Source organism: Callospermophilus lateralis, chromosome 11 (genome assembly GCF_048772815.1).
Source record: "Callospermophilus lateralis isolate mCalLat2 chromosome 11, mCalLat2.hap1, whole genome shotgun sequence".
Taxonomy (NCBI): Eukaryota; Metazoa; Chordata; class Mammalia; order Rodentia; family Sciuridae; genus Callospermophilus; species Callospermophilus lateralis.
Window position 1 is genome coordinate 54434446 of NC_135315.1, and position 27767 is coordinate 54462212.

The 27767-nt window shown below is 42.0% G+C and overlaps 1 protein-coding gene across 3 annotated transcripts in view; it reads left to right on the forward strand.

Annotated features, from left to right (window-relative positions):
• Window positions 1-27767, forward strand: part of Shisa6 (shisa family member 6) — a 279709-nt gene that overhangs the window by 116094 nt on the left and 135848 nt on the right. For 2 of the 3 annotated variants that reach the window (XM_076871187.1, XM_076871188.1), the window contains exon 3: window positions 10592-10687. The exons of the other annotated variant lie outside the window; for it this stretch is intronic. In XM_076871187.1, the coding sequence (XP_076727302.1) occupies window positions 10592-10687 (96 nt within the window). The remainder of the gene's footprint in view (window positions 1-10591; window positions 10688-27767) is intronic. 3 annotated transcript variants of the gene reach the window in all.

The window sequence follows — 27767 nt, forward strand, 5'->3', positions numbered from 1 at the left end:
CTTCTGCCTCTTCTGCTGGGGTCTTCTTCAGGACCCTTCCTGGCCAGGGTCCTGCTCATGACAATGAGCCAGCACTGAGATACTGATTGCAGGGATGGGAATTTGGTAAAACTGGGCATCTTTCCAAGGGATTGCAGCCAACGTTATCTGAAGAGAAAATAAATGGCACACTGGGGTCTCCTGGAATAGAAATCAGCCCTGACACCATTTCCTCCAACGCGGAGCAGGCTGTGTGGGCTCTGTGGTGCAATGGGAAGAGTTCTGGTCTGGGAGGTCAGAGTCCAGCCGTCTATGACCTTGAACTGCTCATGGTCCCTCCCCAGCCCCAGTTTCCTCATTGATACATACAGAGACTAGAAAAGGTGACATCAAACCCTCCTGTAGATGCTACATCCTGATTCTGTCTTGGCAAGGCTAGATAGAGGGTTTAAATTTTTTAAAGATCTCTAAGGATTAATACTAATACCACCAACAAGCAGTACCCCCCCCGCCATTCCCTTGGAAAATAATTAGGATACATAAGAAGTGTGGGTTTCAAACTTTTATTTTTAGACTATGTAATGCTTTATTTAAAAAGAAAGATCTTATTCCCAATCCTGCCCTGCTTGAACTTCTCAGTTGTAGTAGATGAGGTTGATTTAGAATTTGTCCTTGTCTACCCTGCTTCTTTGCCCTTGGTCACAGTGAGAGATCTCCATAGAGCATCTATTTATTTATTTATTTTAAATGTTTTTAGTTGTAGATAAACACAATACTTTTTCCCATGTATTTATTTTTATGTGGTGCTGAGGATCAAACCCAGTGCTTCACACATATAGGCAAGCACTGAACCCCAGCCCCACAGCATATGTTTATGTTTTTGTTTGTTTATTTGGGTTTTGGTTTCAAATACAAAGGATCAGGTTTTTAAAAATGTCATCAACAAAACTCATGGGGGGATGCATTTATTTGTAGTGAAAGGAGTTTTTTTTTTTTTTTTATGAATTACTTTCTGGTGGGTTGGTCCCTTCATTGAGTGGTTATCCAAGAGTATTCTAGGTTATTATTGGCTTCGTCCCATCCTACCCAAGCTCTCCATTCTTCTACATTTGATAAGATCTTCTGCTTTCCAAAGGATGAATGGTAAGACAGAGTTCTGTCTTGAAAGTCAGTAAGTCCAAGTCCAAAATATCTCCCTCTGTGACCTTGAGAATGCTACTGTTCTCCTTTCTGGGCTTATTTACTCATTTGTTCAGTCAGAAGTTTGGGCAAGGCAGTTCCCAAACCTCACGGGAATCTGGGATTATTTTTCCGGAGCTCTCACAACTGTGTCCATCTAACTTCACCAGGTGGACTGGTCCCTAATAATGGTCCTCAGCCTACGGGGGTGGCCTAGGCAGAGGAAAAACCCCAGAGGGGAGATCTTTGGAATTGCCCAACTCTACAAGCATTGAAAGACATTGCCCACTGCCCTTGTGGGAGCAAACATTAGAATTCTCACATTTCCAGGAGTTACTTGAGAGATTCTTAAACTGGAAAATAGTCCCTGTTAGAGCAAAGCACAGAAAGACCAGCTCTGCCCCCACTTAGCTTGGTAGGGCAGGCTTGGAAACTGCCTTAGTGAAGAAAATGTCTGCATAGAGGAGCACAGGTATCCTGACTCACAGCCCCCTCCCCATTGCAGAGCCAGGGCTGTAGTTTCTTGGGAACTGAAAGGAACCCCAGGGTTTCTCCAAGGGAAAGGGCTCTCAGGTCAGATGGTCAACCTGGGACTCTCTGAAGCTCCCTCTCTTTGACATTCTGGCCTGAGGTCAGCTTGGGGAACACACAGAGTGAGAAGACCCCTGAGAGTTCCCAGCCTGGGAGAGAGGAAAGAATGTGGTTGTACTGCAAGAGAAGCTCCCATTTTTTGAGGGCTTTTAATGGTGCAGAGCATTAGAGGAAGCACTTTATACATCTCCCATTTAATCCCCACCACCCTCCGGTGTGGCAGGTATTGATAAGTGACTTGTCATTTACACAAGGAAAGGTGGGCACCTCTCCCTTCCTGACCCTTGTACTTCTTTTTATAAAATGACTTTTAGCAGTTTTTCCTCCTAGAAAGAAGCCAAAGAGGGAAGCAGAAATATGGCCCATGACCCCACTTCATAATCTCAGATAAACTTCACAAATACTACTAAAAATAAACCTAACGAACATACCAGTTTAGGAAAATTAAGTAGTAAACAGTAATAAAAGTCAAAGGGAGACATCTCTCTCCTTTCATCCTTGTCTCTCTTCCCAAATTAAAGAAATTTATAATAGTTTGTGTGCGTGATTAGTTCCAGAAAAAAATTCATTATATAAACCGTCTTCCTTGCAGCGTGCCTATAGATACTCTCTTTGTATGAATTTTTAAAAATTATTACTTATAAAAAAGGAACCAGACCGAAACATTGCTGTTCTTTGTTATTGTGTTGTTGTTTTTTACTATCTATATTTGAAAATCTTCCCCAAACAGCATGTATAGCTCTGCGTCATACTTTTGTATAGCTGCATAGTCTTCCACCATTACAGTTTAGTCAATTCCCCATTGATTAAAAACTGTCTGCAGTCCATCCTGGACTATTTATCATGGTTCATAAATATTGGAAAAATCTGAGTGCATCTTTGTAGGGAAAATTTCATGGCAGAGGGAAAATAAGTCAAGTAGGCATTACCCATTTATGCTTTTATGAGGGATAATGAGAGTGTCCATTCCCTTGGCATTGAGGATGGTAGAATTCTTAGGTCTTGGCAAATGGTTGGTTTTTTTTAGAAAAAAGATCTCTATTTTGATTTGCATTTCTTTAATTAGTAGTTAAGGTTGATAGACGTGTGTGTGTGTGTGTGTGTGTGTGTGTGTGTGTGTATGCCTGAATTTTTTTTTCCTTTCTTTTTTGGGGTAGGAATGAGAGTAACTGCATATTCCTTTTTTTTTTTTTTTTAATGTACTGTTTCTAGTTGGTGTGCATCTTTCTAGATTGATATGCTTGAGCTTTTTGTAAGCAAAGGAGAAAGCCCTTTATTTCATGTGTTCAAAATCTGTCCCTAGGGTTTGTCTGGCTTCCGTCTGTTGTCTGCAGTATATCCTTCCATAGGGAGGCTTTGGCCAGGCGTGGGGCTGCAGGGCGGGCCTGAGCATCCTTCCAGATCACCCTGCTTCCCAGAGGCCAGTTCCAGGTGCGTTCCAAGGTCGCACTGTGCATTTCAAGCGGGCTCTGAAGATGGAGAACAGTTCTTCCCATCCCTGAAGCTGCTTTTGGTTTTATTTCATCTCCATAGTGTATTTTTATTGTTTTGTTTGCACACCAGATTTCCCAGAGCTACTCCAGCCTCATTTAACTTTGTGTCTGTCCATAAAGACAATTCATTAAATGCTTAAAAGCATGTCATCTAATTTACCGATCTTTTCTCAATGAATTTTTAGATTTCTGTGCTCCTTGAAGATCACAAATAAATGCCGTCATGGCTTTAGAAATTCTGTAGTTTTGCCTCTTGATTGACAGATTTCATCATCACCTAGTTTTATTATCCCCCACCCCCACCCCACAGTGGGGACTCAAGAATACTTTAGTCTCCAAGTTCTTAAAACTGAAGATTCTTGGTTACCTTTATCCTTGAAGGGTAATTTGAGAATGAGTGAAAGCCTCAAGTAACACTTACTTAACCAAAAACAGTTGACCATTCTGTCCATCCATTCATCCATCCATCATCTATCAATTCAGTATCTATCACCTATCATCTCATTTTATGTTATAAACAAAAATAAAATAAACATTATTTAATAGTTGAAGCTGTCTCCAGCTATCCAGCATAAAAAAATAGAATCCAGTAACTCCTATGTGTTCTTTCTGTCTTATATTCTACCTCTGACCCACGGAAGTTATCTGTTATCTTGAAATCTATAGTTATTGGGTTTGCTGAACATCTTTCATTTGTATATTACTACCTATGTACACATCCTTAAACAATTTAGAGTTATACTGCATATTTGAAAACTCGCCCTATCTCATACCACTCTATTTTTTTCTGCAGTTTGCTTTTATGTGCTCAACTTTATAGCTGAGAATTGTCTCTGCTAATATTTAGAGCTCTGGTTCATTTCATTTCATTGCATTGCATTTCTCCAGTTGTACAGGATTGCATTATACAAGTATACTGCTGTTTATCACTTTCTCTTGGAGTAGAGATTCCCCCTCCAGTTCGACTGTATTAAAACCAGTGTCACACATGAACCTGCTGGTGCAAAGCTCTTTATGCACATGTGTGAGGATTATCTAGGGCATGTACCTACAGAAAGAATGGACAGTTCTAAGATACGTCCACGTTCAACTTCCTTACCCATTGCCCAAGTTCTTTGCAAAACAGTTGTACCAATTTACATCCCCACCAGAAGGTACGTGAACAAGACTTCCTGCTTATCCATGTCAGTAGTCTCAGGCATTTTAATTTTTGCCACTCTACTGGGTGTGAAATGACATCTCATTATGGTTTTAATTTGAATTTTCCTGATTACTTGTGAAATTGAACCCTACTCTATGTATATTGGACCATTGGGTTTTCTTTTCTGTGAGTTGCATATTTGTTTCTTTTGCTTATTTTCTTCTATTTGGATTGTTTTCTTGTTTATTAGTTGGGAGTTATTTATGTGTTCTGCATGTTGATATAAATGTATTTTCTAGTCTTTGACTTACAAGTTTCACAATTTTTCGATGTATCATGGTTTAAAATTTCTCCAATGTTTCTTCTCTAGGTTGTACCTTTTGAATCTTACATCCTGCTCTGAGATCACTAATATATTTTCCTATGTTCCTTTCTACCATTTTTTTAGGGTTTGCTTTTATTTTGTATTTAGGTCTTTGGCCTTCCTTGAATTGACTTCTGTGTATATATTTTTGGGTATATTTCTGTGTGTATATGTAGGTATATTGTTCTATCTCTGTTTAGTGAAAAGCCTGGACATTTTTTTAGTAGTTTTTTAAATTGTTCTTTCTTTTCATTATTTCCAATGAATTTTTAGTAAGAAAAATGGAATAAAAACATCTTAATTCAAAATATTAGTGAACCCTTAAATAGCACTGACAATACTAATCTAGAAACAATATATAGTATGAATTATACACATGCATTGTGTGTGTGTGTGTGTGTGTGTGTGTGTGTACACTTGTCCTTTGAGTTCTAGATAAGATTGTTCCTCAACCAGTACATCATCTTACTTGCAAGGAAATAAGTCTCAAAACATTAAAGAAGGTTGCTTCATGTTTTATAGGTTTCATATCATAAGCAATTGGCTTAAGTTTTTTTATCTTCTTATTTATTTTATGAAGGCATTTTATCAGGACATGTGTAGGTATGGAGTCCTTCTAATATATAGTCTGATATTTGATTCTTTTTTTTTTTTTTTTTGGATCTAGAACTTAAACTGTCCAACTGCTCAGAAAACACACACATACTATTAACTTTTAGTTATTGCTTCTGAACCATCCCTCCCGCCTCTCCTCTGGGAGTCTTACATTGAGTGGCTCCTGGATCCTTTAGTCCGCAAGAACTTGCCTTCCCTCTCAATGTCCTTTCCCAGCACGGAGAACACGGTGTGCTTCTCTCATTGGATGCTACATCACCAATTTCCTTCTGCATCCATTCTGTTGTCTGGATCTGCAAATCCAGGCAAACAGTCCTGATTGGTTTGTTTCCCTCCCATGGTTGTTGATCTAATTTCACAGATGCGCAACCCTGTTGAATCTCACAGAGAGCCTCATTTAGATCGTATCTCATTTTCCCCCCTCCCATGGCTTGCATTAAATCTCCTGTACAGAGAAATTTTCCCCTCTGGTCACTTCCTTATCAGAGCCAGCAGCACTGCACCACTCCAGGAGCTCAGCCTTGGACCTCTCTTGGCTTTAATCTGCCTCCTGCCGGAGGTCAGTTGTCTCTTGTCCCTCTGACTTCTGGCTTCTGCTGAGACTTAGGAAGGGTATGGAATTCTGATGGGAGGTCAAGGCAGCTTGGGCAGTAAGTGAGCTAGAATAAAACCTATCTGGCTTTGGGAAGGGCTGTCAATGTGAAGGCCAGGGTGCAGTGGCAGAACTGGAGGTAGAAACATCATTAGATGCTGCTTTGCACAGTTGGGTTCAGCAGGTGGTAGAGGTCATGCTCTGAAGCCCGAAACCACCCTTGTTTCTGGCATGGAGTCTGTATTTGTCTCAACTGTGATACAGGAAGTGCTCACACCACTTTACCGGGATGCTTCACAATGCTCTTGCTTCCTTTTGCTTAGAGCTCTGTTGGATATATGGTTGTTTCTGTGTAATCGCAATTTGATCAAAGTCTGCACTCCTTTGTTCTCTGGCCCTGAGAGTTGGCAGTTGGGCCGAGACCCAGGATTGTTGCTACAGGACAGAGAAGGCAGTAGCTCTCTGTGGTACAGCTAATGAATTCTGTGATACCTATTCATACCATTTATACCAACCCATCAGCTCCACACATCATCAAGAAACAAAGATGACATTGACTCCTCTCTCTTTTGATTATCCACCTGCATGGAGCTTCACTTTTTACTAAATCCTCTTTATTTCATAATTCCCTGGTTCATGGGAGGTACAGAGCATGTAAATAAATCATTGTTGACCTTGTCCATGGGTCCCGCCAAAAAAACTCACCTGTCACTAGCCCTAATATAGTGGTTCATGAAACATGGTCCTGGTACCAAATGGGTATCATCTGCTTCACTTGGGAACTTGTTAAAAATGCTTCAACCTAGTAGACTGGGAATTCTGGGGCTTAAGAAGAGCAATCTAGGTCCCATCCAAGGGGATCTAGTGCATGCTCAAGTTTGAGTGCCACTGCTCAGACAAATTATCAAGCTGTCACTCTACATTTTCCACCTCAACCTCAAGGGCAGCTTTCTCAAAAAGTGTCCCAAGAGATGCAGTTGGAAAAAAAAAAAAAAAAAAAAGAAGGGCTCCAGAGAGAGTTCAGTGCTCATGGCCTTTGAAAAATCCTTAGACTTGTTTTTCAAGTAGCTTTTCATTTTGTTTAACTCGATATTTTTAAACTGATATAACCATACAGTTCTCTATTCCTGCCCCAGTGTCCTGGGTCCTGCCTCTACACCTCAATATCTATTTCTCTTTCTTTTCTTCTGTTCTCTTTTCCTCCCTCCCTCCCTCCCTCCCTCCCTTCCTTCCTTCCTTCTTTCTTTCTATCTCCATTCAGAACCTAAAGACTTGAAGTTCAAAACCTCTGAGTTTTCACTTCTGTGGACTTGGGTGCTACCAAATGGAATTCTCCTGAACTCACATCTTCACTACATGTCCTTACTACAGTCTTAGAGAAGAAACACTGGTCAGGCCATAGGGTTGAGGTTGTAGAAAGACTATGGACTTGGAAGGTAGTTAATTCTTGGAAGAGATCCAGGATCTACCACTGACTGGCTCCCATTTTTCCCAGGGTTCTGGTGACACAGCTCTGTTCTCTCAACAGAGCTGGGTGTGCACAATAGAATGCACATGGTATTAGGAGTCAGAGAACCTGGGTACGAGTGCTTGCTCAATCGTCTACCAAGTTCAGCTCTTTGGTCTCAATTTCCCCATCCATTACATGGGAAATAATAATAAACCACCTACCAGGCGGTATTGATCGAAATGTTCATAGGGTATAGAAAAGATCTTTGTAGACAGTGAAAATACTAAAAAACATTTGCTAAATTATTATATATTTTAGAAGCTGTACTAGCAAGAGCTCCATCCCTCTGCCTGGCCAACAAGTAGATGATCCGGAAACTTCAGTTCCTTTTCAAACAAACAGAGCCCCAAAGCGTTAGAGCGATGCTTAGTCCTGAGGGACCCTGTTCCAGTTGACAGACAAGAATGATTTGTAAATAGCACAGGCCCTGTTTTATGTTCCATCTTCCTTGGTATTGATTTGTTTATCAAAAATTTTATTTATAAGAAGCACAAAAATAAACCAGCCCCAATCCTGCAGGATGTATCACAGGTTGTGAATTAATGAGGTTCAAATTTATGAGAGTTTTGGGCTGGGGATATAGCTTAGTGGTAGAGTACTTGCCCAGCATGTGTAAGGCCCTGGGTTCCATCCACAGCATTGCAAAAAAACAAAACCCCAAACAAACAAAGATCATAATTTATGAAGGTTCAGAGTTGTTCCTTCTGTTTCTTCTGTTCTGTTATTGGTGAGGTGGGGAGAGAGTGTTACCGAAGCAGGGTCCCTGCACTCCCTGAGTTTGGGAGCACATCTTCCACACATCCCTTGACCTCTAGGGCAGATGCATTTCTCTGGGTACCCAAGTCATGCTTGGAGCTGTCACATGACATGGTTTTGGGTAGAAGTCTTTATCTCAGTTCTGACAACTCTATGAAACTAGATGCTGTGACCCCAGAGATTTACAGTAAGAGTGTTCTTTGTGAAAAGCTGCATGTCCTGAGGAATGAGGTAATTTATTTCAAAGTCCAGGGAACCAGTAGTAAAATGCTCATTGATACTCATGCTGCAGGACAAGTGACGTCAGCGTGTGATTCCTTGGACCAGCAACACTGGCATTAGCGGGGACCTTGATAGACATGCAAACTCAGGAGCTCCAATCCACATCTTCCGAATCAGGCCCCCACCATCTGTTTTAAGCTTTCCTGTTTATTCTGATGTGGGCTTAGGTTTGAGATCTGGAATAAGAAGGGAGGAGTTGGGGCCAGACTCTACCCTCCAGAGGAAGAGCTTCAGAGTTGTGCACATCAATAGTGGATGGTGTACCTATAGTGGTCCCAGTTAACCCACCCAAATAAACTCAATTTAGGTTGTTTCTCCACTTATGCTAGGGCAGCGGTCCTCATTGCCTACAGTGAGGAGTTGGAAACCCATGAGTTAAAAATACCCCTGTCTGAGCCTTCACTCCCCACCATTGAATTAGACTCCCTGGGAGTTGGTCTGGGTATCTATATTTTTGAGAGCTTCGAAATAATTCCAAGATTCACCCTTGGTTGAGATCTACTGCTCTAGAGGGTACCCGGCTAAGAAAAATTGATTTGTTTTATGTTTGCACTTATCAGGAATTTTTCTCTTGGACATTTACTTTGCCTATATAGATTAGAAAAATTTCATATTCATTCTAGAAAAACCTGGAAAATATAGGCAAGTTGAAAGGAGAAATAAATTAACACTCATGTTCTAACTATCCAAAGGCAGCTGACAATATCTTTGTGAGTTTTCTTTCAATCTTTTCAATTTTTTTTTTTTTTTTTGTGCGCGCAACTGGCTTGAATTCTTACAGCACTGTTATCACATTTAGAATCCCGCTTTCTATCCACTTTTTAACTTTATATCTTAAGTGGTTCCACACATTATTATAATTAGAATTTTTCATACATGCTTTTGGTAATGTGAAAAGAAAAAAGACTTTTTCTCCAATTTTGCATGTACCTACTTCAGGATGGCAGTTAGAGAGTTCTTTCTTTCTTTACAATGCCTGTATTTCAAGAATATTATAAAACCCTACTTTGAGTGTCCAGAAATAAAATATTAACTTCCTACTCTGAATTTGTTCTCCCACGGTGATTCCCCTGCCCTTGGCCTTTCTCCTACCCCCATCCTATAGGTAGACGTCTGCATCTGGCTGATGGAAGATACAGTCTTATTGCAGAAATTAAAGAAAGGAAAACACATAAATATTTTCCCAGTGTTTTATAACCCCCATTCGACTTGCCAGCTTCAGCTGCTGTTAGATTTTTCTTAAGTTACCAGCCTGTAATCCCATAGGTTGTGTATGATTCATAAACATTCACAAACAGAGCGGTCCCCATCAGGCCCACTCCTGCATGCTTTGAAAGAAAGAAAATAAATGTACAAGGCAAGAAAGAGAAAGAAGGAAGGTGGGACAGGAACAGGATGTCCTTGACCTAGGGTGGAGATTTTTTTTTTTTTTTTTTTTACTATAATGGTACAAAAGTAACACACATTCAGTAGCAACCACACTTTGCGTTTTGAATTTTGATTTATTTTCCTGGGCTAGCAGTATGTTGTGATGCTAGGCATTGGGAGTGAGCCACAGCCGCCTGGTCAGCCATGGGATCGATCACAAGGGGAAAGAGCAGATCCTCAGTCTGCTGTGTGGCTGAGCTACGTTCAGTCGGGTAGACATTGCAAATGAATTTTCATCATGGGACGTTTCAACTTGCCCTGGGTTTATCAAGAGGCAACCCTATTGTCAATTGAGGAGCATCTCTCAAGAATGTTCTGGTGTTTTGTACTTGGTTAGAAATGCCAAAATCAATTCATGTGTCTCCTTTTTCCCTTCTCTGCTTTCAACATGATGTTATTCTTTGTTGAACAGTAACAAATATATACACATAAAGGTATATATGTGTATATATGTATATGTGTGTATATATATATAGAAATATATTCTCAGTAATATATATTGTATATATATTATATTTTTCCTTGAGTCCTTCTGCCTTCTGACTCAGCTGCTGATTTGAACCTAAGTGCACCATCACTCACTGCTGGTTGATGGAGCTGCCATTGTCTTCTGTTTTGATGTGGTGGATGCGTCAGGTAATTGTGCCCCATCTTCTTGCAGGGCATTATGGGAAGGATGCTTACCGAAGTGGAGGACCCGATCTCCATAACTTCATCTCATCTGGATTTGTCACGTTAGGAAGAGGACACACGAAGGGTACAGTGGAAACCATTTTTTACTAAAAATACAGAGGTTGCCTAGGGAACCCCGGTCTGAAAATTGGAAGATGGTATGGAGGCCAGAGGTTTGGTCCAAGACAGGAAGGAGTAAGTGGGGTGGTTCCATGGCAGCTTGTCCTGGGGACATGCGTGGCTTCCGACAGGAGTGACCAGGAGGTCACAGGTGTGACTTTAGAGGTCAATAGACTTCTGAGAGACATCCATCCTGCTCTGCCCATGGCGGGGGAACAGGACTGAGATGCTCATGGCTCCCCATGGGAAGGGACCACAAACAGCGTGGTGGGAAGACACTACCAATGGATATGTGGCAGCATTTGCCAAGTGTATGTTTGCCTCTCGGGGCTGTTATTCCCCTTCTACTCGAAAGTCCCATTCTATACCCTGATGTCAATGTCCTGTACTGTGGGTTTCTAAGCCAGCGTGCATGTGGAGAGTTTCAGCATCCTAAGTGTGTTTCTGTAAAACTCTATGATGTGGACCCAAATCTAGAGGTGGTGCAGACCTTCCTGCTGCAAGATGAAAGCTCACCTAGCGTTCTGTGAGCTGCTTTAAGACCTAGCTGACAGCTTGCAGAGCATCTGGGCAGGGGGTCTAGAATCCTCCTCCACTCTCTCTTTTGTTTAAACAAGCGTCCTACTAGTGTTGTGAGCATTCTGTCACCTCAAGAGTAACTGGATCCCTAACTCCTTGATTACCTTCCCAACACCTGTGTGCTGTTATCCACCAAATGTGAATCCTGTTGTCGGGAGAGTATATCCCTGTCTTCCTCTGAAATATGTGTCTGTTCCCAGTGTGAGTGAACAAGGAACTTTGCAATATTTTCTTACATTCCATGCATCTACTTTTTAAATCCTTCTGTGATGTTTGTTCATCCTATAGAGAAAAACAAATCTGTATCTGTGTATGTACTTTCTGTTGTGTCTATTTGTGTCTAAATAAAGTTTATTAAGGATACAGGTGGCATTTCTGGCTACGAAAAGTTGCAGAATTAAATTGGGACCGACCAAGGGAAACGGGCTGCACGGTTAACCACTGGGAAATACAATCTTAGAGACACTCGGATCAACTCGAACCTGGGATTGCAAGCCCCCATGTTATTTGCTTCATAATAATTACCCATCGCTGTGAAACAGATCACTTTAAAACTTAGCATCTTAAAACAATAATAAATATTTATTACCCCCTATAGTTTCTATGGGTTGGAAATGTGGGTGCTTCTGAATTGAGGGGAGTGTCTCTCCTGAATTTGCAGTCACAGCGTCCAGTGGGGTTGCGTCATCTGAAGGCTTGACTAGAGCTAGTGTATGTGATTCTAAGATGAGTCACTCACATGGTGCTGGCCATCAGCAGGGTGCCTCTGCCTCCATCCCTCCCTGTGACCTTCGTCTCCATGGGTTACTTGAGTGTTTTCCGTGGAATAGTGGCTGGGTGATCCAAGAAAGAGAAAGTCACATGCCACAATGTCTTTCATGACCAAGCCTAAATGTTTACACACCATTATTTCATAATATCTGACAGGTTACACAAGCCAGCTCCCTTCAGGATGGGAGGTAGCTCTACAGGGACAGGGACAAGAACATCAAGAGCTGACAAACACTGGGGCCATTTTGGAGGTGGGTTTTCTCATACCTACAAACCATGGGGTGGAACTACAAATCTGGATTTTTCAAACAGAACCCAGCAACTCTTACCAAGACCTCTCAACTGCCTGGTTCCCCACCCTTATACCCTACCCCTTGTAGGTGGTTCACCCTGAAACATCAAATGCTCCAAGCAATAGAACTCTTTATATTTGATAAATATTTAAGAGGTCTACTGTGTGCTAAGGAATAATCAAAAGTAAACAACATAGAATCCATCCTTTTGGAAAACTCACATTCCACTGGGAGACACTGACAAAATAAATTCTCAACAGTAAGTGCAAGGAGAAGAACTAAAGCTGGTAAGATTATAGGGAGTGCTGTGGTGGAGAGCTACTCTGGACAGATAAGGGGGTCATTGAACGGAGACATGCAGAGACCAGTCACAGGCAACAGAAAGGCTTGAGGTAGAAACTTTCTTGTTGGGTGAAGAAATACGAAGGGGGGCCACGTGCATGAAGCAGGTGCTGGGGCTGCCCTAAGGTTACCTGGGAGATGGAGACAAGGTGAGAATGTGAGAAGCTGCTGATCTATGAGAACCTTTCCAGATCCCACAGAAGGATCCTGAGCAGATCCCTTTTCCTGTTTAAATGATAATCCATGGAGATGAGGCTGGATATGGCCAGTCTTGCTGCCCAGCCCAATGCTCCATGGGATCTGAGGCAGAAAATAAGGGAGAGGATTAAATGTTAAGAAAGGGATAAGGACATCGAAGCGGGTGATGAGATCAAAGCTGGCAAAGCGACAATCCTGATGGCAATTTGGGAATCTCGCCGAGCACAGGAGTTCAGGGTGGTACTGTGGCAGTCTAAACCCACAGATCCAAGCAGGGACAGCAGCAGAGCTGGGGGAGTCCCAGAGGCTGACCCAATGGTACCTCCTTTATTACTGACTCCCTGAGAAGGGAATGAAGCCAGGAATTGATTTGAACATTTGGAAAATGTAAAGATATACAATGATAATTCTGGGTGAAGGTTTCTAGCAGGAATTAGAGGGCAAGGGCAGGGGGATGCAAGTCTGAAAGATTTGGGGCCAGATTGGGGGAATGCTAGAGTGCAGGATTTCTGAGGTGGTGCAGTTTTGGGTCATGAGAAGGGCAGAGGATAACTGTGGTTAAACACGGTGGAAAAGTTCACTGGAACTTAGTTCAGGAACCTCCTTCAGCTTCTTCTGGTTCCACTGCCCTGTGACCTTCTACCCAGCACTCTCCTAGAGGTCTGGGCTCACGCTTGTCTTCCCACACGCCTTCCCCAGCCCATCTGCTGGTCTGATCTACTTGTACCCCTGAAGCCATGTTCCTGGGCTCCCACCAGCCCAGTTGACTGGGTGCTCTTGTGGTCTTATCTCAGACAGGGAAGAAGTCAGGTCTTCTCTTTAGAAAAGAAAGGAGGGATGTGGATGCACAGGCTTCTGTGGAACCACAGGCTGCCACCCCCACCTCAGGATTTGAGCAAGAACCCTCCGACCATCAGTAGATTGTGGCAAGGAGATCCCTGAGTCATTCGACTAAAGGAATCCATAGCTTTGAGATTTTCAGTCCGGGGAGCCAAGAGAGTGAGTGGGTTGGACTATACTAAGGTATTTGAAGGCTGGACTCCAGAGAAAGCGTGGAGCTCAGAAGGCGTCCTATCTCCATGGTAACAGGGAGGCCCGCAGTACAGCTAGAGAGAGAGAGAGAGGGAGAGGGCTGGACCTGTTTTTGCCAGAGAATGGCCTCTGTTGAGGCTTCACTTCCTGGGGGCATTCTTTCCTGTCCACAAGGGAGGGGTGGGCGGAAGGAGTGGGAGCCGAGCCGGGAGGAAGCTTTCATTCACAGTTGAGGGCACCGAAGCTCTAAGCCATCGACTGGTGGTTTGGTCTGTGCACGTGGGACAGCTCCCTTGTGTCCTCTCGGCTTGTTCACTGCTGATTCATGTCGGAATACTGAGCACCAGTCATTAACTTGGTGTGCTCAGCTTTATTCAGTGGTGTTTCACATGATCCTGGCCAGCACACAGAGCTGTCCCTAAGTATTGCCCTTATGAAAAATACGTGGCATCAGTATGGTTTCATGTTTTGTTCAAAATTGAGTCAACCTTGTATGGGGCCTGATTGCTTTGTTAGCAAGGATGGAGCTGCGTGAATGGTGAATTCCACCTACACCCAGTGGATCCATCTCCTGATATAACTTCTGTTCAAACAAAATAAAAAGAATTAAGGCAAAAGCAAAACCCAGTGCAATGCCTTTGAGATCTTTCAAAGTTGGATACCTCTGTTTGCAAGCTCAGCCATTTTTGCTTAAAGGCCACTATTCCACAAAACTCCTATTTCCATATGGCTTTGGTTAACAAAAATATGCACGACCCTTCAGAAATCTGAAAGGATGCTCTGACTCTCCTCCATCCTGCTCAGCACTTTGTTCCCCCCAAGTTTACTTTCAGCAACAATTAAACCATAGCGTCCTGGACCCACTTCCCAAACTACCCACGAAGTTCACCTCTAAGTCAGCACCACCCAGTTTATCTTCAGAGACCCACTTGAGGCAATCAGTCTTCCGCCTCTTAAGTCAGTACAAGCTGACCAAAGAAATGGGCCTCATCCCTCTTTGGCTTATCTCCTCATTCAAATAGAGTATTTGGGTTGAAATGACACAGAGACTGTTGTCTTCATGGGGCATCTAAGCTGTTACCCAACTCACACTACTTTAATAAATATGTCACAGAGAAAAATTTCCATGCACCAGGCCCTATGCTGAGCCCTAGCCCATGCATGTCCCTGTTGAATGCTTCCCTATGGACCTGCTCCCATTGAACCATGCAGGTGCTGGACCAGTCTACTAGTACAATCTGCTGGTTGATGTAAGAAGAAAGGTAGTGTAGGACAAAAGATGCAAGTCAGGATGCACTGCAAGTCTCTATGCTTTGGGAAGTTTCAGCTCTTCCTTGTAAAGTGCATGTATATTCAACTTAGGAGGAGTAACCTGGGTACAGCTAAATTTTCCCATGACCCTCAGCAATGAGAAAAGAGACAAGACTTTCTGGACCTTGGGATCATCAATGCATCCCTTATTCTTCAATGCCACCAACCTGGCTCTCTATCAGGCAAGAGGGGGAAATCACATGAGGCTTTTCACCCTGAGTATTGATGCTATCTTTCAAATCTCTTTGGGAGAGGACAGAGGATTAAGTTCTGTTTTCATAGAGGCTGGCTTGCCCAGCCAGAGGTCTAACATTTCTGTGCTCTTATTCTTCTTTTTTTCCCCCCCAATCCTTTTTTTAGTGCCAGATCTGAGCTCTCTCTTGCCATGACCTTTGGCTCAAGTTAGCTGAAGGAGCAAGTTTGTGGCCAGTACAACCTCTCTTCCTGGCACTGATCAGTCATCCAAGTTGGGAATCTCCTCTTCCCAAGGAGCCAACCTTGGCATTGACTCCCCTCATTTTCTTCCCACTGCCAAGAGTCTCAAACACCCTTAGCTTTGGGACTCAGTCAAATCACAGGAAAATGGTAGAAATAGGAGCTTTACGCTACCAAGGGTCTATGTGGACCTCTCTCCATAAACAGTTACCAGAATTCCATGGGGTCCTAGAAGTGGGGCATAAGTCTGGTATTGTTAGGAAATCACCATCTAGAACACAACCATGCTATTCTGGGGCTCTGCTCTTATGCTGATTATTAACAGGGCAGAATAAAGAATTCCAGTCTTTCCTGCCCAGAATCATGACCTCAGCCTCAGTCTTAGTCTCCTCCAAATATGGATATAAATTTCCCTCATTAGATCATTGTGAAAGAAAAAAAAATGGCAAAAAGAAGAGAGTCATTGGAGGTCAGACATGGTCAACTCCTAGCTCCTCCATTTGCTGTGTGACCTTGACCTCTATGACATTCTTCTATAAGCTAAGATCATATGTACCAGTTACCTCTCAGAGCTGCTATGGAGATTCTAGAGAAATACATGCACCAGACCTCTAAGCACTCAGGCAAGGTAGTCTTCCTTTTGTTCTAGCTTCCGAGAGAAGTAGAATAACAAAACTAGATCCAGCAGCAAGGGCTGTTGGGCAGCTAGTAAGAAATGCATACTTTCAGGCTCTACCCCAAATCAACTGAATCACAATCAGTTAACAAGATCTCTAGGAAATTCATAAATACACATTAAAATTTGAGAAGCATTTATACAATTTTTTTTTTTTTAATTTGGGTAAGGCCTTCTCGATGGTCTCCAAGGTCACCTCCATTTCCAAGATTCATTTGCTATCCTTGTGGATTAGAAACTAGGTTCTCCTGTAGCTGAGAAGAGAAATACCTGAGCTCAGAGGGGGTGCTACAAGGAGACCTGTTAGGTCCCTGGTGTCCTCCACAAAATTAAATATTGGTTGAGTAAAGATAAGCAAGACAACATCTGCCTTCCAGAAGCTGGGTGGTCTGATTCCTGTCAAGTGAATGGGAAGTTCCATGCAGTAGATCCAGAGATGTGCTGAAGGGGTTTAAAGGAAGGAAACATGGCCACTGAATGAGGATGTCCTAAATGGCTTCCTACAGAAGATAGGAGTTGAGATGTTCCTAGAGTAGCAGGAAAATGACCAGAGCCCAGGCACCTGTAGTGAGACCACAGGAAACGGACTTAGAAAGGTAGTTTGGAGATAGCGTCCCAAATCCTCCGGAGCACAAAATATAGGTTGAGTTAACTAATGGCAGGGACTAGGGAGAGAAGGGAGGAGGAAGTGATGGGAAGATGTTGATCAATGGGTGCTAAGTTGCAGCTGGGTTTGATTAATAAATTCTGGGGTGCTGTTGCACAGTCAAGTGACTATAGATAATCCCAATATGCTGCACATGTCAAAGAGCTGGAAGAAACCATAAAGCAATGATAAATGTCTGAGGAGAGAGATGTGTTTACTCTGATTTGAACATTACCCAATGTCATGGTACCCTACTAATATGTGCAGTTTTGTGTTTTTATATGTTGGTTGAGGAATAATTTTAATTAAAAAAATTCTAATTGTGTACCCCTGCTCTACCATCTTCTCCCTTTCTAACTCTTCTGCTTTACAGAACAAACCTAAGAAGCAAAGTAAACACATGAATAGCAGGTCTCTGTGTGTGGCCGACTCTGAGGGCAGACAGGGACACAGCAAACTGATCTTCAGCTCCCCTGACCTCTGTTTTACTTGCCTGAATCAGGGGGTGGGGGGGATGGGGAGGTGGCTGGGGCCTGCAGAGCTGGACGCAGTTGCATGAGCTCAGGGCTCTGTGGACACTCAGTCATGGCCTAGGTTGCAAATGTCTCATTGTGTCCATTTCCTCATGCAAATCAGAGCACTGATAAAACGCTTCCTTATTTGATATTCTGGGATCATTTCAAGATAAGGCACCTCCTGAACATAGAATTACCGCATAGAATAAAGCAGGGAGTTTTTTTCTCTCGGAGGTGACCTTTTGGATTTGAGGACCCCATGTGTTCCCGGGGTGGCCTATTTGCCTGCACTTCAAAGTACCAGCAAGAAGACCCTCTTAATATGAACACAGTGATGGAGAGAGATGATTTCCCCTGAGGTTAACAGCGTTTTGCTCATAGTTCACACCTGAAGGCCCTTCCACCAGCAATTCATAAATGTGCAGTCTGGCTTCGGAGGGGCCAGCGCTTATAAAGTATTCATTCCTTGAATAGGATGAATGCTGGAACCTTGTTCTCTTCATCTGCTTCCCAGTGAATCATTTTTGCTTTTGCCCTGGGGGAACAATTCTGAGGGAGCATAATGGTTTTCTGGTTTTTTACTAAGAGCAATTGAACGCGTATGCCTGAATGCATTCAGCTTGAATATCCAGGGCCGCGGCACAGACTGGAGTGTGGCAGATTCCTCAGAAGCTCCTGCTTGTGCAGATGAAGATGTGGGTCCCAGAGCAAGAAAAGAAGGGGGAGTCAGAAAAATGTGGACCACAGGGCAATGAGGGAGTGGAACCTAAGCCAGAATCCAGGTGGACTAGAACTGAGGGAGGCACAGTCTTTGGCAGCCCTGGGCAAGAGTGGTGGTAATTCTAGGAGCAGAATAAGCAGCTTTCTTTGCTGCTTTTATATGTGAGTTGATGCATTCTGGGGAGGCTTTTGAGCATTTGCCCCTCATCTTATTGTTCTGCCCAAATTCTATCATTGGACCCTTTTCTTTACGTCTGAAACATTTCTAGTTTTCATGAGACCTCTTTTAAGAAGTCCCCAAATTTATCAAGTAGATTCTTCTCTGTGGTTGTAGATTTTTTGCTTGATTTGGAAGGCAGAGGTTTTAACTGTGCACTGACTCCTTAATCCCAGTGTGCTCTTGCCTCTGTGTTCTCCACCCTACTAGCTACTCAGTTGCTCAAGCAGAACACCCTATATTGAATACTAGCCTTGATGTCTGTCTCCCTCTCCTCCCACACCCAAGTCCATCACCCCTCCATTACTTTCCCTTGGATTTTTACACCATCTGTCCCCTCCTTAGCCCAGCATCCCAGGCTGTACCTTTCTTCCTTCTTATCCTACAACTCGCAAAGACCTCCTACATGGGAATCCACTCTTATCTCCCACTCCAGAATGATCTAATTCACTCTACCCAGATTTAACCTGGCTTAATCCAGTTTACCTACCTACCTTAGAGCTCAGATCTGTTGTGACTCTCTATTTTACAGAACTTCGAATGCTGCCTGTTGGAATAAGAATCTTAAATATTAACCCTAACCCCTTAGAATAGTGGTGCCTGACATAAAAATACTGGCTGAACCAGGTGGAGCAGTGGAAATCTGTCATCCCACCTACTCAGGAGGGTGAGACAGATGAATCACAAGTTGCAGACCAGCCTCAGCAATTTAGCAAGACTCTGTCTCAAAAAAAATTAAAAAAAAAATTAAAAGGGCTGGGGGTGTAGCTAGAAATGTTTCAGACGTAAAGAAAAGGGTGGTAATCAGTGTGTTCAATCCCTAGTACTGAGAAAAATATCCTGGCTGAGTTCAAAACTCTTAAGAGGTGTTATGCACAAACTCTCCCTCTTTTCCTAGGTGGACAACAACATAGCACTCAAGGCCCTAAGCCATCCAACTCCTGCTTACTGATGGAGATTCTTTCTTGCTGACTGCATGCTTGCCAACAAGGACTCCCCTCCTTAGAACCTTTGCACAGGGCTCCTTCTGTCTGCAGTGGTCATCCCTGTTGGTCCTCACTGGACCACTACACCCATTGTTCAGGTCTCAGTTTGACTTTTTTCCCTTTCTCACATCTTACTTGGCCCTCATCTCAATTCATTCTGCATTGATGGGACAGCATGCCACAGATAGGGTTGTCTATAAATAATATTTAACTTCCCCGAGGTGGGGAAGTCCAAGATTGAGAAGAGCTACTGGCAAGGGCCCTCTTGCTGCACTGTAACATGACAGAGGGCATTGCGTGCATGGTGAGAGAGCACAAGTGCACAAGGTGGGGTGCCAACTCACTCCTCATGAAGACACCACTGTCACAATAACAGTATCAATCCATTCTTGGGGGCGGAGCCTAGAGTTGCACATGTGGAGCTAGCTTAGTGTTTCTCCTTCTCAATGACTGTTTAATAATCCATCCTATCATACCATCATTTACGCAGCCAGTGTTAGGTCCACGACCAACTTTTTGTCACTTATTTTTAAATGTTTTTATTGAGGAATAATTTTAGACATATAAAAGTTATGAAAACAGTGCGAATTAATTCCGGTATTCCCTTCAAATTTCCCAAATTTTAACATTTGATCACCTTTGCTTTATCATATTATCTTTGCTTATCTGTCTCTCTCTTTATGTATACATGCACATGCAAAATAGATATGCATACAAACATTATATATATGTTATATATATGTATATATGTATGTATGTATATATATATATATATATATATATATATATATTTTATGTATTTTTCCAAATACATAGGCATGTATAATTGTATGTCTAAAATACTAAAGAGAAGGTTATCAACATAATGGCCCTTGACCCTTAAATACTTAAGTGTATACTTCCTAAAATCAGGAATACTCCTTTTATAACCACAATACGATTATCAGAAAATTAACCTTGCTAGAGTACCAGCATCTAATCTATCACTTTTATTCAAATGTACAATTAATATAAAAAGGAAAATGTTTTTCCTGGTTCAGGCTCATATGTTATGTGATTTATTAATATGTATTTAATTGTCTTTGTTGGCATTTATAAATATGGTTCTCTACCATTTTATCCTCTAACTGGTTATGTTTGGGTATATGAAGGCTATTGATTTCATGTGATAACTATTTATCTGGCTACCTAAGTGATTTCTTTTATTGTTTGTTATTTTTATCATTGCCATTCTAGGTTCATGGTCATATCATAGGCACACAGAGGCAATTTTACTTCTTTATATTCTAATCAATTTATCTTGCCTAATTCTATGGCTTAATACTACCAGCACAGTGTTGAGGATTCATAGATATAAAGGGCATACTTTGTTTCTGACAGTGTGAATACCTCAAGAGCTTTCCTAAGATACAGTCTCTGGAACTGAAATAGACAGATGAAAGTGATAGATAGCTTGATAGACAGGTAGGCAGGCAGATAGATTTACAAATATGTAGATGTAGATTAATTCATGTTAAAAATGTAATACTTAATTTCCATTTCTTGAGTTTTTTCCTTATTAATCAAAAATAGGTATTGAAAAGTTTTTTAAGCATCTGTGAAAATAATCATGGTTTTTCCCTTAGATCAACTAGTATGGTGGATAATACTAGTGGATTTTCTAATATTGACTCAGTTTTGCATTCCTAAAATAAATCCCACCTGGATATATTGCATGCTGCTTGTTAATACTTCATTCAGCGTGTATTAATATTAATGAACAATACTCGTCTATGGTTTTATTTCTTGTGATATTTTCATGTGCTTAACATCAATGTTCTATTTGCTTTACTAAAAGAAATTAGGAATTTTCCTTCATTTCGAGCGCTGTGGAAGCACAATGTTGAGGCTATCTGGTCTTTGGAGGTTGGAAATAATTCTCCTGTGAGAACATCAGCGAATACTGCTTTTCAAGAATAGTTTATTAATAACTTTTCTGTAAGGTGTGCATTTTTTGATATTTAACTAATTTTTAAATTTTAAATACTTAGGAATATTTTAATGTGAATTAAAATATCAAAAGTAGTTATCTTCATTCTTAACTTTTTATTGCTATTTAGTTTCAAGTGTTTAGAACTTAATCTTTTTATCTAGTTCATTAGTTTTTAACAGTGTTTAACTTATATTTTTTTTGCTTATACAATAATCAATGTGTTTATCCTGTTTTTATTTCTGTGTCCTTTCTCCCTCCATTTTATTTTATTTTGGATCATTTCTCCTTTGGCGCATGTTGCATACGTATGCCAGTTGTCTACTTTGTGAACCACTTCTGTTTTAACTTTTGATGTGTGTATGCACAGATCTGTGCACACTAATATATCTAATCTATAGCTTTTATTCAAATGTATAACAAATGTAAAAAGGAAAATGTTTTGCCACCTTTATGTTTCCTCTGAAGTCTGCCCACTGATCTCTCGGTTGGATGAAGTTAATCTGGTCGATTGCTCAAGAAAGGTTCATGGCTGTGCGATTCTCTCTTGAACTGTTGTCCTGTAGACTTGACACTTGAAGGAAAGTTTGCCTGGTAATAAAATGCCAGGTTCACACTTTTCCTGACTCTTTTGAAAATTCTGCTCCCTAGTTGCTATTTTTTTTTTTTTACATAAGTCTGATGGCAGTTTAATTCTTCAGATCCTCAGAGCTTATAAATTATTTGATCTTCCTACTTAAAACGTTGAGAATTATTTTCACCTTTAAAGTCTGTTAGTTTTACTAGGACATCGTCATGTAACCATTCCTAGGCCAGCTACCTATCTAAAGTTCCTCTTTCTGAGCCCTGATCCTTTTGTTGAACTTCATTACGAAAGCTTTTTAGCAGAGCAGTGGCATTGGATGTGAAGGAAGGAAAGACCTACTTGCATTTCCTAAGGTGCATCTGCATCTTTCCCCCCCAAACTCAACTGCTTAGAGGGGTGAACAGGAATTGACATTATTCTCCTCTATTACCCAAGCAGAAAACATGGACCACATTTTGCTTGACTCTTCCGATACGCATTCTTCCTCACTGCTTATTCTGTTGACTCCCATTCAGTGCATCCTCAGGTTCTTTTGCATCTGTCCCTTCCCTCAATGCAAACTTTTCCCAACTCATTTCCAGTTTAATTTAATAGCTGCCTACCTGGAGCTCCTGCCTCTACCCATTTGCTCTTCACCCTCTCCCAGTTTTTTGCCAAGTTCATGTTCCTTCCATAGAGTTTCTAGCAGTCATCCTCCTGCTCAGGATCCTAGAGTGTCTCTCAGTTTCTCCAATTCCTACATTTTTTCCATTCCCTAGGCACGTTAGTTTCTTTGCCTCTCCAGTCATTCTGATTATCTTCTCACTCGGTTCCAACCTTGTATGGAGAGCCTTCCTTGTAGGCCTTACCTTTCATTGATTCTTTCTGCATCTATGAATCCTGAAATGTCTGGTTTCCCACATTTTTACTTACTTGAAATCCTTCTCCTGCTTTATGGCCCTATACAAGTCTTACTTTTCTTCATGCACTTCAACCTCCAAGAGTTTTCCTCATCTGAGTCTTCAGGTATACCATTCTTTATTATTATTATTATTATTATTATTATTATTATTATTATTTGCCTTATAATGCTATTTGTGCATATACATATGTCCTCTGTTTCTGGTGGGGTTGTTAGCTCTTCGTTGAGACTAGATTTATGGCCATGGTATGGAGCAGAGACTTGTCATTACCTGGGGACCTCTGGATCTAGCTCTTTTTATAAGGCCCCAAACACTTAAAGGTTTAACACTGACAGGTGTTTTCAGAACTTTTACAGGAGAGTTCAGAGTAGATCATCTTAGACTTTTGAGTTTAAGAGGTCTATAGTCATCGTAATAGTAGGTGACGCTGGAATGACAGCAATAAAAAAAAAAAAAAATTGGTGACTGAACACCAACAAAGATTTATATATATATTTGTTCCTCACACAACAGTTTACTGGAGGTTTGGATAATCCTTTAAAGCAAATATCCTCCATGGGGTACCTCAGGAATTATGACTAACAGGGGTTCCAATATCCTGTGGCTGCACTGGGACAAGAAGTCGCTTTTGTTGACAAAATTGAGAAGGAAGAAAACTGGCCTGGCTTGGTGGCTCACACCTGTAATCCCAGCAGCTCGGGAGGCTGAGGCTGGAGGATGGGGAGTTCAAAGCCAGCCTCGGCAAAAGTGAGGTGCTAAGCAACTCAGCGAGACCCTGTCTCTAAGTTAAATATAAAATAGGGCTGGGGATGTGGCTCAGTGGTTGAGTACCAAAAAGAAAAAAGGAAACCAGACTTTGGTTCCTGAGTATTTCACCCTGAAATGACAATCACATCTAATCACATCAGTGAGTAAAGCAAGTTGCATCCCAAGCCTAACACCAAGAAGAGGATGAATATGATCTCCCAGGGAGATGTAATCTTTCCAGTCCTCCAGAAGAAGAAGAAAACAGGATATAATGGTAAACTCTAATAATGTTTACTGTGGCCCGGAAACCCAAAGTAATTTTACTCTCTTTGCAATATAAAGGATACATTCACTTCTTCTCCAAGGTGGGGGGTAACTTCAAATGCCCAGGTACTCATGGCATTGAGTTTACGCATTACTTTAGACATTAGGCAGCACTCCTAATCTAGACTAGGGGAAGATTCCTTGATTAGGTTTCACTTCTGCTCTCTGAAGGAGTTTCCTTGTCCATTGTTTGCCAAGACTCCTGGATTGACCCTACAGGAGATTTTTCCATGGTCTACTGTAGCCACATCCGAAATGGCTAGGAGCTCCCCAGCTTCCTTAGCTCACCAACTTCGCCAAGATTAATCAGAGGTCCAGGGATTATTCGAAGTCCTTACTGGTTACAGATTCCCCGCTCCTTTGGCTCCTTTGGCTGTTAAATCCTGAGGTTTCTTATCTATGTCATTCTAGTCTGTTCCATATGCTTGTAAACACACACAATTCTTGAGACTTAGCTTCAAGATCTCTTGCTTTCTTTGCATTTTTAGGGCCCTACCTCTGTCTTCACTTCATGAGACCTCTTTATACTGATTTGCTTTATTCTATAAAGTACTGACCTTCTCATTCAGTGTAGCAGGGGAAGAGGAGCAGAGACAATGTTTTCACTTTCACATGATGCGAGTGACTACCATTCATATGCTGTGGACCGAAGCAATTCATATGGTCCTGCCACACTTCAAGGTATATTCTTCTCTGCACTGGGATGGAAAGGAGAGGCAGATCAATTAGTGAAAATTATGGGGTATGTTATTTTCATGGAGACTTGTAGGCTCCACCTGTGAGGGCACCAAGGCGGGTCTCAGAAAAGCAGGAAGCAATGACCTTGACCAGAAGATACCAGAAGGTTCAGTTTTCCCCCTTGATCCAAGGTCAGAATCGCTGGTGGTTGCACCTGTGGAAAGGATTGTGGTACTTACTCTGGAAGGTTCTGCAGCTCACAGTCTCCTATTCCTTTGATAGCCTGAAACAACTCCCTCCTAGAGAGTAGGTTTGAAAGAAGACTCATTCTCCATGCGTTTGCAAATCCTAGAGAATAAGGCCAGTCTTGCTATTGGCTAAGCTGAAGCAAAGAGAGATGTCTGTAAGGGTTCACAAAGTGCTCGACTTTCACCTCGCACCCCCCTTTTAGCTAAACCCTCTCCAGTGAATGTAGATCGATGGAGTCACTCTAATTGTTAGGGAGTAATTGCTCCCAATATTGAGATTTGCTAGAAGGAAGTCCGAGAGCCATCAGGGAACAGAATTGAGTCTGAGCAGGGCTTTGCATCCATACTCCATCTTTTCATATAGATTCAAATAATTCTCAAGAGCCACCCAGCCTGCCAGAAGTCCTGGGAACCTGAATGTTTTGTTATTTATTTTATTATTCACAATTGCCAGGTTCAGAGGCCCATCCTGGAAGTTTTACTAGGGAAGCGCAAGAAAACGACTAGCCCTATTGTTAATAAGATGGGTTCTTGGGGTAGAGGTCAAACACGGAATGACCCCTGTTCACATGGGGTCTGGAAGTGCCCCAGCGGAGTGGGCTTGCCTGGTAGTCAAGGGAGTCATCTGGATGGGGGTAGTCTTGGAGTGGCTAAGACAGGTGCCGGGACTTAGCCAGCCTCTTCTTCATTTTGATTAATTGGTTTCTCTTTTGTTTTATGGAACTTGACAGCACTGGCTGTGACTTTTTGTGGTTGACTACCCCTGTAGTACCTAATTACACAGGAGAGTTTTTTTTTTTTTTTAAAGCAACAGTGAACGCATTTTCTAAATATGTTCTCAATCCAATCCCTCCCTTGGTAATTGGAGACAGAGGAAAAGGAGGGTTGGGGGGTGGGTGGTTATTCCCAGAGGTCTCCTGTCAATCAGTCCCAGACAGGTCCCTCTGTGGCCATTCAGGAATACAGTCACTGAAAGTCACATGACATGGAGGGCAAGGGACACAATGTGTTGCTCTGTGGCCATACCCCAGGCACATAAAGCCCTCATACCTGCTTCACTACTTCTACACATGAGCGCTGAGGTACCACTCAAGAGCCAGCTAGGAAATTATATATTTTAAGTACAAATGTGTGCTTTCTGTCAAAATAAAAATAAAAATATTGAGCAGCTTCTCAGGAGATCAAAGCCAGATTCGGCAACAGGTCCTGACATAGGTGATTCTGAGACTCATATCTTTGCCTTTCGAATGAAAAGATTAATTGCAAAAAAAAAAAAAAAAAAAAAGAATAACATATTTCATGTATCCATTCATTCCTTCTATGCATTTGACCCTGTGTGAGGCACTGGAAGAATCTCTTAGCAAGGGTCTCACTGGGCAGAGGAAGAGGATACAGAACAGGAGTTCTTGTGTGAGCCACGGAAGACTGGGGTGAGCATGGAGAGCCCAGGGGATCTGTGCCTGGGTATCCCAACACCTTGCTGGTGCAGCCACCAAATTGCTCCCAGCTCTCTCTTCACAGAGGAAGAGAAAAAGAAAATGCCCACGGGCTGTGACAAACCCACATGGCTATTTTTGTTTGGCTGCCCTCCATTTGCCCTCTCACTGTTCAGAAGGGCTTGGAACCCTCTACCAATTACAAACTGCAGACCAGGTGGCAAAGGAGGTCAGTGTAAGGGATGAATCATAGGGACTTTGAACTGGTGAGACTTTGTTTTGTAAGAATGGAAGGAAGCCCAAGCACACAGAAAAAAAATGCCTGTGTGTGTGTGTGTGTGTGTGTGTGTGCGCGCGCACGCTCAGATGAGCTCAAAGAGATTTAAATTTTTTGCCCTTTGACTTTCCTTTTGGGAGGACCACACTGAAGTTGTGAGTCATTTTAGAGAACAGTGACTTATCATTTTCTATTGCCATAACAGAACACCTGAGGTCAGGTCATTAATAAAGTAAAGAGACTTATTCTGGCTCAGGGTTCTGGAGACCAAGAATTCCAAGAGGATGGTGCTACTTGGTATCTGATGAAGGCCTTGTTGCTGGGGGCACCATGTGGCAGAGAGCATCCTGTGGGGGAAGCAGAGCAAACAAGCCAGAGAGAGGTTTACTTTTATAATAAAGGCCTCCTGTGATGACCCATTCATCCTGTGACATCTCATGAGAGCAGAACCCTCAAGACCCAGAAGGCCCACTTTACAAATTCCATCAACGTGTGATACCTACCTCTCCAAAACCTATTTTCCAGGCAACTGGGCACTGCATATGTTTTTCCAGACAGCTAGACAATACATATTATCACCACAGAAGAGCTCATTGAAACCTTCCCCCTTCTATAGATAACCAATAGTAATATTTGCAAAGTCTGCACATCCATTCTGTTCCCTTTGCACAGAAAAATTAATTCCCAATGATTGGTTAATGACTTTTAGGCTTCCCTCTTTCTGGAGTGATCCATCCACATGGTTATATATTTATACAACCATATAGTCAGAGATGCACAGACACAATACAGGTTACTCACACAATCTCACTCACATAATCCCTCCATTTTTCCTATCTTTTTATATTCTATGTATCCTCCTTTAAAGATTCCAAGAACTGATACCTTGCTTCCTGGCCTCTTCCACCTTTTTTCATGTCATTCATACCTCTGAGCTGTTTGCAAAGCCTCGCTCAGACTTCCCTTCTCCACCTCATCATCCTGGTTGGCTGCTCCTTGCCTTCTAGCTCTTTCTTGCCTGCTTTTGGACTTCTCTTTTCAAGCGAACGGAGGCACTGCAAAGCTAGGCAATTTTTATGTGTCCGTGGAAATGTCTACTGAAATCCTGAGTGCATTGTGCTGTATTTATTGATTTTTCCCAATCTGTTTTCTCCACT